Source organism: Narcine bancroftii, chromosome 5 (assembly GCF_036971445.1).
Source record: "Narcine bancroftii isolate sNarBan1 chromosome 5, sNarBan1.hap1, whole genome shotgun sequence".
NCBI classification, from domain to species: Eukaryota; Metazoa; Chordata; class Chondrichthyes; order Torpediniformes; family Narcinidae; genus Narcine; species Narcine bancroftii.
In genome coordinates, this window is record NC_091473.1 from 233,148,661 (window position 1) to 233,163,890 (window position 15,230).

Consider the following 15,230-nt stretch of genomic DNA (forward strand, 5'->3'; position numbering starts at 1 on the left):
AGTTCCAGCTCCTGCTACTGAACTTAGAACTGAAATCTCAATTGCATTCAGAAGACTGTGGCACCATACCCAATCTTCTGAGTTCCATCTGTTGCTTTCCAAAATAATAATCCATTACTCCACAGCATGTCCAATTAATACCGACCTGTGAAGTCCTTCAGCAAAGCAGGTTCCATTGTCTTTACAAAGGCACTGGGAGCCTGGACTGTCTGGCTTGAGCAGAGCTCTGACATTTTAAATGAGATCTGTGTTGTGAAGAATTTATGTTTGTATGTGACCTACACTAAAAAAAAACCTGCCAGAATTTATCTCCTTTAAAACATTATACAATATAAAGTATAACATAATCGGTCACAGTACTGCCACTCCTTCCCCAGAAGTCTGCGCTGGGGACCACCTTACCCTCTTGGCTGTCATCTTCAGGGCCGGTCTTCCTAAGGAAATATGTGAAGGGCCATAAAATCAACCCCCTGGTGATTGAAACCAGGTTACTTATATTTCCCCTAGCCACTTTCACACTTACCCAATTGGGAGAGTGATGGAGAACTAATGTGAAAGGTAACATCACAACTCTCCATTCCTGTACCTACTCGTATTTCTTTTCATATTCCATTGAAAATCAGTGTAACTTCATGGAAGTGTACCTTATTTTTTGTCAAGACCACATTATACCCCTAGGAGCTGTGTTCTACTTTCTAATGCTAGCTATTAAAACTGCTGAATCAGTCTGTAAACTGACTTGACAATATGGAGGAGATATTAATTGGTTACAAAATTGAAATATTAATAGAGAAAGACATTTTGCAATGTCAGTCCATACTGTGTATTTTTAATCCTTTCTTGACCCACTGCTTAATATACTTTCTTAAGTTTATGGGTCATTCAGGAAAGGTTAGAAATAGTAATTGTTTTGTAACACACAGCTTTTTGTTCAATCATGTAATACAAGAAGGCCAGATAAATTTTGTCTGACGTCACCAATTGTTCTCGAGTACTCTTCCAGTGATTTAACAATAATTGATGGGGAAATGATAGACAGCATAAAAGGAAAAGTAGATCACCAATTCATCACACCTCCGTTGCATCCAAAGAGATGAGGAACATAATACATGTTAAGGTTTCCCAAGATATGATTTTAAAATAAATCTATTAAAAGATTGATACAACAACAAAGTTTAACTGTAGGAATAAGTTGTATGAGATTTTAAAAAAAACTATGGTTTCATTTTTCTCATTTTGGTTTAAACTTTACTTTGACTTATTTGAAATTTCAGTCACCGGGAAGTGAGTTGGAAGGTACAATTGAACATTTTGAAAAACATTTGAGTAACTTGTGGGAGCCCAGTTTCCAAATGTGCAACCTGAGCATAGTTATCATATGTAACACTGTATTTATGTAAATAACAGTAATCTCATCATTATTAGCACAATTAAATAATGCTTATTCTCTTCAACTGACAGAGGTAAACTGACCATTTTAATTGGAACTCACACTTTGGAAATGCAATGGAAATATTCAAAGAATGAATGATAGCTTGAATTTTTTTCATTGATACTGGGGAATTCCTGCTCCCTCCAAATCTTTCCCAATAATACCCATAAATAATAGTTACAAAACTTAGAGTAAAATTACATATATGTGTACATTTAACTAAATTTACTGTGCTGTATGTCTAAATTTAAAATTAACCGAAAATAGACAAACAAATGAACTCATTAATATTCATATAACTGATTTGTGAAGGAAATGATTTCCTACTTCAAAATTTCATGAGTGGGACGACAGTTTCCAGTCACTAAATGCTCAATTACTCACATATCACTGAAAGGGTTTATGCGTCTAATTGCGTTTAATGACTTAACTGCATGAAAAATGGTATGTCATGAAACATGCAGATGGATTTCTTGGTACAGATGAATGCAATGGGAAAAGATTTTTCTTTCCATTCATCAGTTTAACCTCACTCTGTAATATGGTAGTTTTAAATGACAGCCATTATTTCAATTCCTTGTATAGTATAAAATAAAGGCAGGGCAAAATATAGATGACAGTACAGTTCTACAAAACATTACAAAAGTATTTCCATTCTATATACTAGTAGCCCTAGTTATTTTGAGATTTAAATGTTATTGTTAGGAACTGTTCTGAATACTAAAATGGTAGGAAAATAAATTCTGTTTTCAGAATTTGAGGACTATTGAAAGTTTTAATACAGGAAACATATTTCAGTCATATCTTTGTCCATATTGCTTCAGAATAATAAATGGAAATCAGGAGGTCCAACTGAATTCACAATAGGTAATTAGAGGGTATTAAATATTTATACCAAGTGTTATGCCCCAACAGAGCTGATCAGAAGATTCCTGACCAAGTCAGAGGTGTGCATCTGCTGCAGCCACCAAATGAATACATCTTCCAGAAGTATGGTTTACAGGCCAGCCTCAGGTTATAACACCTGACTCATGAACATCCCAACATACAAGCAAGCTTCCCTATTAAGCTCAAAAGCCTGACATACGTGTATAGTTCATTCCTATGAATGGCAGAACAAGTTTCCCCATCTCTTTCCTTCTTGACTTCATTAATTGTTCCTATCAGTTTTATGTGCTCTTCATGCCATTTACTACAATATTTTAGAAGGGCTCAAGCCCAAAATGTTGATTAAGTACCTTTATCTTTGCTATATAAAGTACAGTTTGACCTGCTGAGTTTCTCCAGCATTGTGTTTATAACTTCAATCACAGTGTCTGCACTTTTGTGTTTTACTCTTTTTAAAATGCTGCTCGCCTGCTTGATGACTTCACTATTCTTGGATTGTTGGAAGTTCCAGATAGTTACTGATTCCATCTGCATTGAATTCGTCCATCGTTATTGAATGAAGATCTACCGGGACCAATGCCTGAAGAGGGCGCACAAAATCAGTGAACCGGTGCGGACTCGAAAGGCCAACATGGCCTGTTTCTGCTCCGTAAATGGTTATATGGTTAAGTCTGGTAAATGCACGGGCAGATTTTTTCTGTATTTTCTGGACAGTGAGGAACAAAATTGGCTTGTGGACATTTATAAAAACTGAACCAATTTGATACCCAGGTATGGCATCTCTATGACCCAGAGCAGAAAGCTTACAAAGCTGCTGCTTGTAATTTAAAAAATACACTCAGCTCATCATGCAGAATGGACAGGAGAAGCTATTTGTATCAAAACCTGAAGCAAACTTTAAGCCTGGGTTGTGTATATATGTAGTAGGAAGGTAGGAGATGGAAGATACCTGGTCAATAACCTGCTGAATGTGACAAGTCACGCTGTCATTGAGTAATGTGATCTTGATATTTTTAACCATGTTCATCAATTAATTGAGCATCAAAAAGACAAAAGATGGTGCTGAATGAGGAAAAGCACGATTACTCGAGCTTAAAAATGGATAACTATTAGGTTAATGGACAAATTCAATGGATGATCTTCATTCTTAATGCAGGAACATCATTACTTTGGTATTTTTAAAATGGAAGAACTGAGGAATTTGGGATGTCAATTTACTGTAAAGAAATGGAATGGCAATAAAGAATCAAAAAGACAAGTGGATTGGAATGCAAAGGGGAGAGACTGGAATACTGCATTCATTTTATGCATTGCACTTTAAGCGCAATATAATGATTTTGCCACAGGTGCGTGTACATTTTTTTTACATTGGTACAAAGGATTATCTTTGGATTGTGGCATAATTAGCTTCTATTGAAGTGACCTCATTCAGGTTTTCTCCAAATCCATCCTATTTCCTTGAATAGGAAAATTTATAAATTAATCATAAAATTTAAAGGAACATGAAGGCATAGAAGTTGAAAAGCAATCAAACAAAAGAGTAAAAATCTGGATGTTGATGTCCTGAAGAAATGCCGATGTGGGGCTACCTGAAGGGTTCAAAATAGATGGATTTTTTTGGAGCAATTGGATCAAGGGTTATGGAGTCAAAGCTGGTAAATACCATGGAGGTTCAGCCAAGCTGCTGGACCACTGATTTTGAAGCAGAAATTCAAATACCACTTTGGAATGAGCTGCAAGCTGAAGTGGTGAATGCGGGTTTAATTTTGACATCTAAGATTGGATAGGTACATGAATGGGAGGGGTATGAAGGGTTATGGTCCGAGTGCAGGTCAATGGGACCAGGCAAATAGTTGTTCACCACAGACTAGATCGACAGAAAGGCCTGTTTCTTTGATTATATGGCAATTGTGGGATTTGTATTTGAGGACAATTTGGAGATGGTGGCAAGACTGTTTCCCATGGTGGGAGAGTCAAAACAAGAGGGCACAATTTCAAGATTGAAGGGCATGCACTTAGATCAAAGTTGCGGTGAAATTTATTCAGCCAGAGGATAGTCTATCTGTGGAATTTTTTGCCACAGGTGATTGTGGAGGTCAGTCATTGAAAAGTTCTTGATTAGCCAGAGCAGTAAAAGTTATGGGGAGAAGGCCAGGCAGTGGGGCTGAGCGGGAAAATGGATTAGCAAGATTAAATGGCGGGGGCTGAATAGCCTATTTCTGCTCCCCTGTATTATGGTCCTATGAACTAAACCACTGCAATATCACAAAAAGCCCAGATAGTTGACAATCTTCTTCAGGAGAGGAAATTCCTTGACAGTTTGACCTATATACAACTCTAGGTCTAACAAAATAACCAATACATCAGCTCAGATTAGTGAAGGAACAATAAATGAAAATAATTTGCAAAAATCCCTCTTGTGATCTTGTTCGGTTGTGTACTCCACATTAGAACCAGAAATATCTGCAGCACAGAGAGAATGCAGACATTGTTTTGTAACTTTCCACTACTTTAGCTCCCAAATAAGCAACCTAAAAAAAACCCACAAGATTGCTCAGCGCATGTAGTTCCTTTCAAGCACAGGGGGCATAATCTGCAGTATTACATTAGTTAGTAAATTCAAATTGAATCTCTCTTCCTACTGATCTTTAAACTCTCAAATGTGACACATCTACAACTCCAGTACAAAACACTGGGTCCAATGCACTGGGTGAAAGTCATATTTGATATTGGAATAATTCATTCCAAACATATCAACTGTTTTAATGTTGAATTAGCTTGAAGAGCTCCTAAAAATAAGTATTACTATCTTCCATTGAAATCAGTGATTGTTTCTCTTGTCTTTTACATGATTGCATTTTGCAAATCACTTAATCTATGCGCATAGCATCCAGTTGACTCTCACAGTCGACAGATTATTATTACCGATGTTATTAATTTGGATCTTAAAACCAGAATCTGTCACATTAATAGTTTTCACTGTCACACCAAGTGAATCAACCGAGCTGATTTCAACTAAGCTCAGCATTATCACTGGATCCTTTAGTATGCGGTGAGGAAAGTCAACTTCCCGAATGTGTGGCCACGAACAATTTTCTGAGGTTTCACAGTATGTTCTGACTTCTCCTGACAGACCTGTTCAAAAGATAAGTATTAAAACATTATCTTCAACCACTCCCCTCTCCTCCTTAGAGTATCACCCATTTTTGCTACAAAAGGTATAATTTTACATCCCATTATGAAAAAAGTTTTCAACCAATTTCCTGTGCAATTAAAAATACTTAATTTGAAAACATTCTCTATTTAAGTTGAAGATCAGAGTGGATGGAATGGAATCATTTGAAATGAAATCACATGTACCAGGTCAATGGGACAAGGCAGAGTAATAGTCCAGCACAGACTAGATGGGCTGAAAGGCCTGTTTCTGGGGTGTATTCTACGCTTCTATAATCTGTTCAATGATTAAAAGCATATAACTGATGAGTAAACTACATTATATAAGGCCAGAAAAAAAGGCTCATACTACTAGCTGATCACAGGCAGGGGAGTGTTTTTTGTCGTTTCAATCAGCCTCAAAATAGTCATCATGAAAAGTAATGAACTAGATTTTCACCCCATTTGCTATCCAGCTAAGAGATGATACAGATGGTAGGATTGAGAAAAATAATTGAACTAATAGTTAAATAGGCAATCAAAGACTTGAATATACAGTAATGGAGGGAAGATAAAACAAAGGATCCATCTTGAATGTAATTTTAGCAGGTGAAAATTATCAGACCTTTTTATTTAAAACCAAGGAAACACAAGATAAATGGAGTAATTACAAACAGTTGTACACATAATACTCTGTGACATGACAATACTTACACTGCTTAATAGTCCTCTTAAGATTTGTTTCAATCTTTCCCAAACTTTTTTGTAGAGTATGAGATGTTTCATTCAATGCATCTACTAGCTGTTTATTTTTACTATCCCCATTCCATTCAACCTGAAAGGAACAATATTAATGATTCAATGCATCTGGCTTCCAGGAACTCGTATGCTGTAATCCATATCCACAACCTGTCCCATTTTTTTTCTGCTCTCACTTCCATGATTACTTTGTTCGAATGGATAAGTAGTTTTTGAGGCCAACATATCATACATGCAGTTATACATTTCGAGGCTGTTTAACCCAGTTACGATGCGAAAGGTTTCTGATTTCTAATCACAGACAGATGTGTTTAGTTTGGATTTATTAGTTATACGGTAGAATTCTGCAACGTTACAGTAGTTTTCTCTAACATTTTCTTATTTAAATTTTAACAATTAATCTTGACCTCCTATTCCAATTTTATACTATTACTAAGCAGTTTGTGGGATTGTTTTTGGCTTTTTCACCGCCACAGCCAAGTCTCGTCTTAACTCGCACGCCAGTCTCTGTGGTGGATGACATCACAGAAACGAGTCGATTCAATTTGTGCAAAATTAGAATCTAACCCAGAGGGTTTTTAGTAAAATCAGCAAAGATCTCAAGTAAATGAAAGTCCCATTTATCTTGTCCCACCTAATCTGATCCCGAGTGAAGCCAACCATGAATCAACTTGCACAGATCCTGTGAAAGCTCAAGAAAAAGGACAGCTTGGGTTGTGGTTGACTTGGACCGCAATGAAGGACGTTCCACGTGTCTGCACAAACATACTTGGACAGAGTCATCGACATTATCAGTGGGAGGAAAGCCTGACCTGGCAATGTATCACTGAAATATACATCCAAATCCAGATGCTGTTAAATTGTTACACAAGACAGCAAAAAAAATCCACAAAATGACTTTCAATCTGAAAATATATAGTTTGCTGTAATGTCTCTGTTGTGTTTATTTTGAGAACAAAGGTAAGTGTAATACATTTGAAGTCTTGCTTTTATGTTATCTGTTATTTAACACCATGTTAAACTGTCCATCAATCACGCACAATGCCAGATTTCATAATCTAAGTCTATGCATTCCAAGATAACTGCAAAGTGCCTGGGGCAATGAGAAGTAGTAGAGCCATTCAATGTTCTATCTGCCTGGGTCTGATGCCTATCCATATAAGCCTATGGTTCTTAAGTGTTGCATCAGTACGAGCTCCTCCGCCAGCTTGTTCTGTATAGTCACCATCCTCTGTGCAAAGAATTTGACCTTCATGTTCCTGTTAATTCTCTCTACACCCCCCACCTGCTTCCCCCCGCCCCCACCCCCCCCCCCCCGCCCCAGCCTTAAACTACATCCTGTGGTTACTGATTCCTCTGTTCTGGGCAAAAGACTGTGTTCAGCTGATCTTACTTCTCCTATGATTTTATACACCCCTCACATACTCTTACGCTCCAAGGAATAAAGCCCTTAGCCTGCTCAACCTCTCAGACCCACAAGTCCTAGCAACATTCTCACAAACCTTCTCTGCACCCTCTCCAGCTTTAACAGTTTTCCCACAGCACAGTGACCAAAACAGAACACAATAGTTCAAATGGGGCCTCGCCATATTTTATATAACTGAACAAGTCCTCCCATACTCTGACAGATGAAAGCCTCTATCGACCTGAATCCTTAAATCCCTCTGCTCTGCAGCACTCTCCAGAACCCTACCTTTCACTGTGTAGGTCACACATGTCAAACTCTGGGCCGCGGGCCAAATTTGGCCCGCGATATAATTATATTTGGCCCGCAAGATCATATTAAATATATATTAGAGTTGGCCCGCTGGCCACCGCGCCAGTATAGCGCATGCACACTGGAGGTGAAAATGAAGACGCCGGAGGTGTGGAGGGATCTCATAATCCCGAATCCCGGGGATCGGAGCGCCGCACTCAGCCCGCCCGGCTCCCGGACACACAGACGCGGCTGGAGTTGGGGACCATCCTCGCTGGGTCTGCGCTTCAGCGGCGACGCCGGACCGAACGTCTCGTTGGCGATGCCTTCCCCCTTGCTCCATGCGCGGCGGACCCTGCCGGTGCCGTGAGATCGCAGTTTAATCCCTCTCCAACCATGGGGGGGGGGGTGGGAGCGACACGCTCTTCTCAGTCAATTCCTCCACCGCCCCGGACGCCGGCGTTTCAACGGGGGGGGTTCGGGTGCCTTCGTCAGGCGATCGATCTGTTGGTCCAAGACAAGGGGAGAGCGTACAAACTCCACACAGACAGCATCTGAACTCGGGTGAACGTGGAGCTGCGACCCCACATTCCACATCAGGACTGTGTGTAAGATTGGGAGCAGTGAGACGGAAGCTTATTTTGTTCCTATGATTTAAGCCTTTCTTGGGGTGGCGGGGGGGGGTCCCTTCTCTGACCACTTGTCTAACAATTAACCTAATCAGATGTGGAGTTACCACAATACAACAGTTCTCAACCTTTTTCTTTCCACTCACGTCCCTGTGCCATTGGTGCTCTGTGATTAGTAAGGGATTGCTTAAGGTGGTCTGTGGGTGGAAAGAAAAAGTTTGAAGACCACTGCTTTAATCATCCTCATTGACTCGTCATGTGCACAGTTTCAGACGCTAAAGGAAATGGGCCAATGACAATGACAATGAAAGAGTTTATCCAAAACTATTATTAAACATTTATTTTAATAAGAAAAAGTTTAACATTACATATGTTGAAAGAAGAGAAAACATGCAGATGTTGTTGAAAATTTTCAATAAATATTTAGTTCGGCCCTCGACTTAGTCCAAGTTTTTAATTTTGGCCCTCCGTGAATTTGAGTTTGACACCCCTGGTGTAGGTCCTACCAAAATGCAACCCTTCACATTTCTCTGTATTAAATGGATGAGTGAATGAATTCAAAGTTCCTTGCTTTATTTTTATAATATAGCCTTAGCAATTAAAAAAAAACAAGACAATCACCAAATCTATTTACTTTTTTAGCCTCAGCAATCCAGTTACCCACATACTTTAATGAGGGCAAGAGAGTACACAGACGTTTGTACTCCTCCAATATAGCACAGAGCCAGATAGCCACAAAAGGGTGGAAGATATCGCTACTCATTTAGCCTGATGCCTGTATTGGGAACTGTGGCTTTCATAAATTAATAAATCCCTGTGGAAACAGGCCCTTTAACTCAATGTTCATTCTAACCAAATTGTCCATGCACGCTAATCCCACTTCCTGCATTTGGCTAATATTCTTCTCCAATCTTTTCTAGCCACGCAATATTTTATTTTGGGAAAAGAACGACGAAGTTTAAATTGTGAGGATGATGATAATTGATTTAGCATTCATTATTGACAGAATGCACTTTTAAATATGAAGGCTGAAATCAAAGCTCAAAGCACATAACAGAACTGCTTCTGCAAAGTTAATTACCATGCTATTATGTTGTTTTTAAAGGACCCAAAGAATATTAAAACAAAATTTTTAGACACTCTGAACAGCTTACCGGAAAAGCTAAAGGAATGGACACAAAACTTCAAAGAAACATCAAAATTCTGCAGCCTTTTTAAATGGCCTACAGCAAAATAAACCCAATAATTCAAAATTCTATGAACTAAAACAGCCCAATAAACTAGTGCAGTGAAGAATTCATTATTCATTCTGATGGCCCGACTATCAAAACAGCCTTGAGACATGTTGTTCATTGGCTTGTGAAGAATCAGGAATTCCAGCGAATTTGAAAACAGAATGTTTAAAAAATGTTGAGTCAAACCATGAATTGTTTGACACATAAATTTGTAATGGTCAAATCCCAAAGCAAGATATTTCAAGTTAAAAGAATATAGTTCAAGTTTCAATAGGACAATAAGGATTCTAACTCAGAAAATATTTTCTGAAGAACAAATTTCTCTAAGATAGGTAACACCAAATTCTCAATATAATAGCAGCTGACAGAATTTGGTTACCATACTCTCTCAACCAACTTATTAAAAAAATTCCTGTGGTGACCACTGCCAGTTCAAGGGGTATGCATACCTTGTTCTTCAACCATCTTTCTAAAATGGTTCAAGAATGAAGGATTAAAAAAATCTTGACTGGGCCAGTTTCAGAGTTATTACTTATTCCATGCTGCAAAAAAAAAAAGGTTCTTAATGTAGCCTGGATAAGACATCAACCAATTAAAGATAAGCTCATTCAAATGCAGTACAAAACTAAATATGCTGACAAATCTGAAATAGATTTTAATTGTAAGCAAGGGTTTGTTCTCTTCTATATAATTCGAAAATCAAACTGAGAAGATGAATAGTTTTTTTTGGTGGGAGAGTAGATTTACCTTTATGATGTCGTTTTGCAGATTGACTAGAATTTCATCCATTTTGCTGGTATGGTTTTGCAATTCGCGGATATCACCAGCTACCGAGCTTCGTATAGCATTCTCCACAACTTCCATGGGAATCTTTTCCATCTGCAAATTGTAGGCCATTTTCCTGGAAAGAATACAGTAAATGAGTCATGTTAATCTCAGGAAGAACACAAAAATCTCATGTTCCTCAAAAGCACAAAGTATCGGTGCCTTATTGATTCCTAACGGAATCAAGCAACCAGTGATCTCAAGCAACTGGCAAAAAAGAACATAAATAAATAGAATAAATAAGGATAATGGCTCATAGCAGCTGTTTGAAAAAGGTTGCGTGAAACTGCAATGGCGGCACCCAGGATGAAGAGCTGGTTGGTGCCACTCACCATTGGGGTAATTCTCTTAGTGTCTCCTTGTTCCTGCTTAGTAAGATTATTAATATATCATAACGCATATTATCTCTGTAAACAGGGAGAGTTAATTTATAATGATGTAGCGGTTAGCGTAATGCTGTTACAGTGCCAGCAACTGGGATTTGAATTTAAATTTTGTAAGTTAAGGAAATTACCTGATTAAAGTGAACTTGACATAATTACAGAATTTAATACGTAAAAAAAATACTTTACATTCTGCACTGCCTTTGTTGTTTAAACTGTTTATTCTTAATGCTGGTGCATTAGTTAGGCAATGTAAGAGTGAGTGAGTCCCAAGCATCTGGAAAACTCACTCATCTACCAATCCACTTGGATGACGGATACCAGCGACATTATCGTTTTTCACTTTTGAGTGTATTCAGTCACATTTTCCAATCCTGCAAGCAAAAACATTCACAAACCTGATATTTTCCAGTTCTTCTTTTATGGACAGGTGCTCAACTTGCTGTCCTAATGTATAGCCTTTCAGTGCTGATAATTCTTTACTATCCTGAACTAACTGTGACTGAATCACGTCAATCACCTGGGCAGTCTGATTTACTTGTTTTGTCAATGCAATCACACCATTGGAAAGTTGGGGGAGACTATGGTCCATTAACTCTTTGACTGTGCTAATGTCTTCAACACTTTGCTGAAGAGTTTCTAGATCTTTGCTCTTTGCCTCCAAGCCTGCTACCCGACTTGTTAAAGTTGACAATGAAACAGAGAGCGAATCTACATTTTCTTTGAGTTTCAAGGTTGCAATCTTCACAGTTGTAACCTCCTGGTTTGCATGTGCAAAGTCAACCTCTCGAAGAACTTCAACCATATGCTCCAGATGCTCCAAGTCTTTCTTTGTGAGCAGATCCTTCCTGAGCTCATTCAGCCCTTTACTCATCTCGGACTGGAGCCTAGACACCTTACTCTCCAGGTCAGCTGACTGAATCTGTGCCACAGCCTCTGTGGCCTTATCCATTTTCCTTTCAGCGTCAGTCCATGCAATCTTGAGATCCTGCAACTTTTGTTCATGAGTTTCTGTGATCATCAACTGAAATAAAAGCAGAAATATCTTATTCAGAGGAGGGAAATAATAGATGTATTTACAAGGAATATTTGCTCTCCATAGAAGGAGGCATGGACTGTGTTGAAAAGTGGAATACTTTTCTATTTTGTGCCCACTTTTGCTTCAATTATTTGCCTTATAATTTCTCAATTATATTCTTTTCATTAATATCTCAGAAATAAACAATACAACAAAATATTTATAAATTATTCTCTTACAATCACTTAACCACATATATTCACCCCCCATCCCCATCCCCCAGCACCCCTAATTAAATGAAATTCCAACCATCTTCAAGGAAACCTGAACCTGGAAAGAAATAGCAGGGAAGCAAAGGCAACAGATACTTGTTGCTGAACAGTAGGCATTCCATTTCATTAAAGATTATTTGAGTCAGTCGGTGTTTGGAAAAATGCTTCAGGTATCAATTTGAGAAGATGCCTCACCCTATGAGTGAAGAATCAGAGAGCAATGGTAGACATGGATAAAATTAAACTAACAGATGAGTCTGCAGAGTTCTTCTCCACCCTCTCTCTCGTCTTCAACCTCTCACATCTTTTCCTTGGTCTACTGCAGCCTTCCGCTACCTCTGGAATCTAGAACATGCTGGTGTCCCATTCTGAGGAAATGACACTGAATTCAAACATTTATTGCCTTTCTCAATGTGGATGTTACGTGACAGGACAAGCCCTGTGTCTATTTGAAAACGTAGACCGATGGAAAATAGCTTTATTGCATCAAAGATTCTGGAACATGCACTGCAAAATATATGCCATTTGCATGAACATTGCATATTGCCCTGTCTTTTGTCTTTTAAACTGTTTAAAAGTGGAAACTTTAGGGATTCTAAAATGCAATGTGACAGCCTTACTAACTGAAGTCCACTCACAAAATTGAGATTACCAGGAAAACTTTGAAAGGTCTCGAAGAAGGTTCAAACCCGATATGTTGTTTATGTGTCTTTGCAACATAAAGTACACGGTTTGACCTGCTGAGTTTCCCCAGCATTGTGTTTTCACTTTGAAATAAGTGAAATCATACACAACCCCTTACCATCCAATGGGAAATGGGAGTGTGGAACAACTCAATTGGACCTTGGGTGGCATGATCCGTGCATAGCCCCCTGAGCAGAAAGCCAACTGCCTGCGACGATTACAAAAGGGTCGGCACCAGAACAAGTCTTAGCGGGTGGCATTCGGGTAACCACAATCTGACACTCGAAAACTCGCTCAGCAGGGAGGGTGGTGCCTCCCTGAATCTCCTCCATGCAGCAGTGGCTCTACTGCCATCCCTCCGACGTTACAGACAAACGCGCTGCTTATACTGCGCGGAGACTAACCACGCGAGACGTGAATGACGTGAGAGATGCTTGATGCACGCTTGCGCTGCAGGTGGGGGGGGTGGAGGGGGTTACAATACCTCATTTGGGGAGGGGCGATGGCTGCAAGTGATTGGGGGGGGTCAAATGCCTGCGGAGGCTCCCCACCCCTTGGCGCTGACCCTGGAGGCAAGGAATAGTATCAAATATCTGTTTCAAGGAGGCACTAGATAAGTTATCACTCCCCCCCACCCCCAGAGTATGGGATGGTGAGCAGATGGAGAGTATGAGAGGGGAATAAAATAGGAACAGGCTTGATGTGTTGTTTTAATGATTCTTAAAAACAAACTTCTTGAAACATTGAGCAGGTCAGGAGGCATCTGTGGAAAGAGAAATCCGTTGTCAATCCTGAAGTTCTATCAATGCTGATGGTTGTTTCACCATTTTCTGTTGTTAATTCCACGGTCGAGTCCTGGTTAGATGACTGTCCCAACCAATATCCCTCAAGTCAGTTCGTTGGTCAGAAATTGCACGTCTTTAAATGGGTCACCGACACGTTTCCCCAGTTTGTTAACCCATCCCTTGCAGGCAGGCATCAAACTTCAAGGTGCGAGGTCGGTACATACCTTCTCGTTCAGCTCGGCCACTTGTGAATGGATCGTTTCGAGCTGAGAGAGTTTCCGGTGCAAGATCTGAACGCTCTGCTCCAGGGAGCCGATGGTGCGGAGCTGCTGCTGCAGGTACCAGCCTCCAACCCCAGAGCCGGCCACCAGCAGCAGCAAGCAAGCCCACAGAAGGGTCAGTCCGGCCGGGGCGGAGGGAGAGGCGGCCTCATCCTGCTTCCCCGCCGAGGTGTCCTCGCCCCGCTGCCCGCTTTTCCCCTTCCGACTTCTCATGGTTGCAAACTTTTCCCAAGTCCCGTCGCTTGCAATTTCACCTGATTGACAGCCCATTCCTGCGGCGGGCCCCGGGCCTCGTCCAATCAGAGGCAAAGGCACGATGTGACAGTTGCTTGAGCCAATCACACAAGGACACCCGACTTGGGAAGGACCATTCACAAATCTGGATTGTGACGTTGCCCGTCATTAAAAAAAAACTCAATGTGCTCCGCATGCACATGAACTCTTGGGCAAGTTATTCGTTCCCTGCTGAGACCAGTGTGAAATCGGGCTAAGAACAAGACGTTCAACCAATGTAAATACAACATTGCTGACTTGGACTTTGCACTGATGGAAACAATGCTCGAAGAATGGTGTCAAATAAAGGCAAAACGTTCTGGAGGTTAGTGACAGATCAGGGGTTGGGAATTTTTTTCAGGAATCGGCTGCTAAAAAGTTATAAAAGTGGGGGGAAAGTTATAAACGTGGGGGAAAGTTATAAACGTGGGGGGGAAAGTTATAAGAGTGGGGGGAAAGTTATAAGAGTGGGGGGAAAGTTATAAGAGTGGGGGGAAAGTTATAAGAGTGGGGGGAAAGTTATAAGAGTGGGGGGAAAGTTATAAGAGTGGGGGGAAAGTTATAAGAGTGGGGGGAAAGTTATAAGAGTGGGGGGAAAGTTATAAGAGTGGGGGGAAAGTTATAAGAGTGGGGGGAAAGTTATAAGAGTGGGGGGAAAGTTATAAGAGTGGGGGGAAAGTTATAAGAGTGGGGGGAAAGTTATAAGAGTGGGGGGAAAGTTATAAGAGTGGGGGGAAAGTTATAAGAGTGGGGGGAAAGTTATAAGAGTGGGGGGAAAGTTATAAGAGTGGGGGGAAAGTTATAAGAGTGGGGGGAAAGTTATAAGAGTGGGGGGAAAGTTATAAGAGTGGGGGGAAAGTTATAAGAGTGGGGGGAAAGTTATAAGAGTGGGGGGAAAGTTATAAGAGTGGGGGGAA

The 15,230-nt window shown here is 40.1% G+C and overlaps 1 protein-coding gene across 2 annotated transcripts; it reads right to left on the reverse strand.

Annotated features, from left to right (window-relative positions):
* Window positions 1–1,220: 1,220 nt before the first annotated feature.
* LOC138765037 (tropomyosin-like) lies at window positions 1,221–14,343 on the reverse strand. 2 transcript variants are annotated; one of them, XM_069941685.1, is made up of 5 exons: window positions 13,984–14,338; window positions 11,399–12,024; window positions 10,540–10,693; window positions 6,188–6,308; window positions 1,221–5,455 (listed from the first exon to the last, which is right to left on the reverse strand). In XM_069941685.1, exons 1-5 carry the CDS (start codon window positions 14,308–14,310, stop codon window positions 5,196–5,198), a joined length of 1,488 nt encoding a protein of 495 aa, XP_069797786.1. In that variant the 5' UTR covers window positions 14,311–14,338; the 3' UTR covers window positions 1,221–5,195. The 2 variants fall into 2 exon arrangements, with proteins under 2 accessions (XP_069797786.1, XP_069797787.1); XM_069941686.1 differs by lacking the exons at window positions 1,221–5,455; window positions 6,188–6,308 and adding an exon at window positions 7,152–8,432 and having other exon boundaries at window positions 13,984–14,343.
* Between the last annotated feature and the right edge of the window lie 887 nt (window positions 14,344–15,230).

Bases quoted from the DNA above. Each gene is read 5' to 3' on its own strand.
- LOC138765037 (XM_069941685.1), bottom strand. From the start codon at position 14,310: ATGGGCTGTCAATCAGGTGAAATTGCAAGCGACGGGACTTGGGAAAAG. The intron at 12,025-13,983 runs GTATGTACCGAC...CTTTTATTTCAG, and splicing joins TGGCCGAGCTGAACGAGAAG to TTGATGATCACAGAAACTCA. The intron at 6,309-10,539 runs GTAAATCTACTC...TGTTCCTTTCAG, and splicing joins TGCAAAACGACATCATAAAG to GTTGAATGGAATGGGGATAG.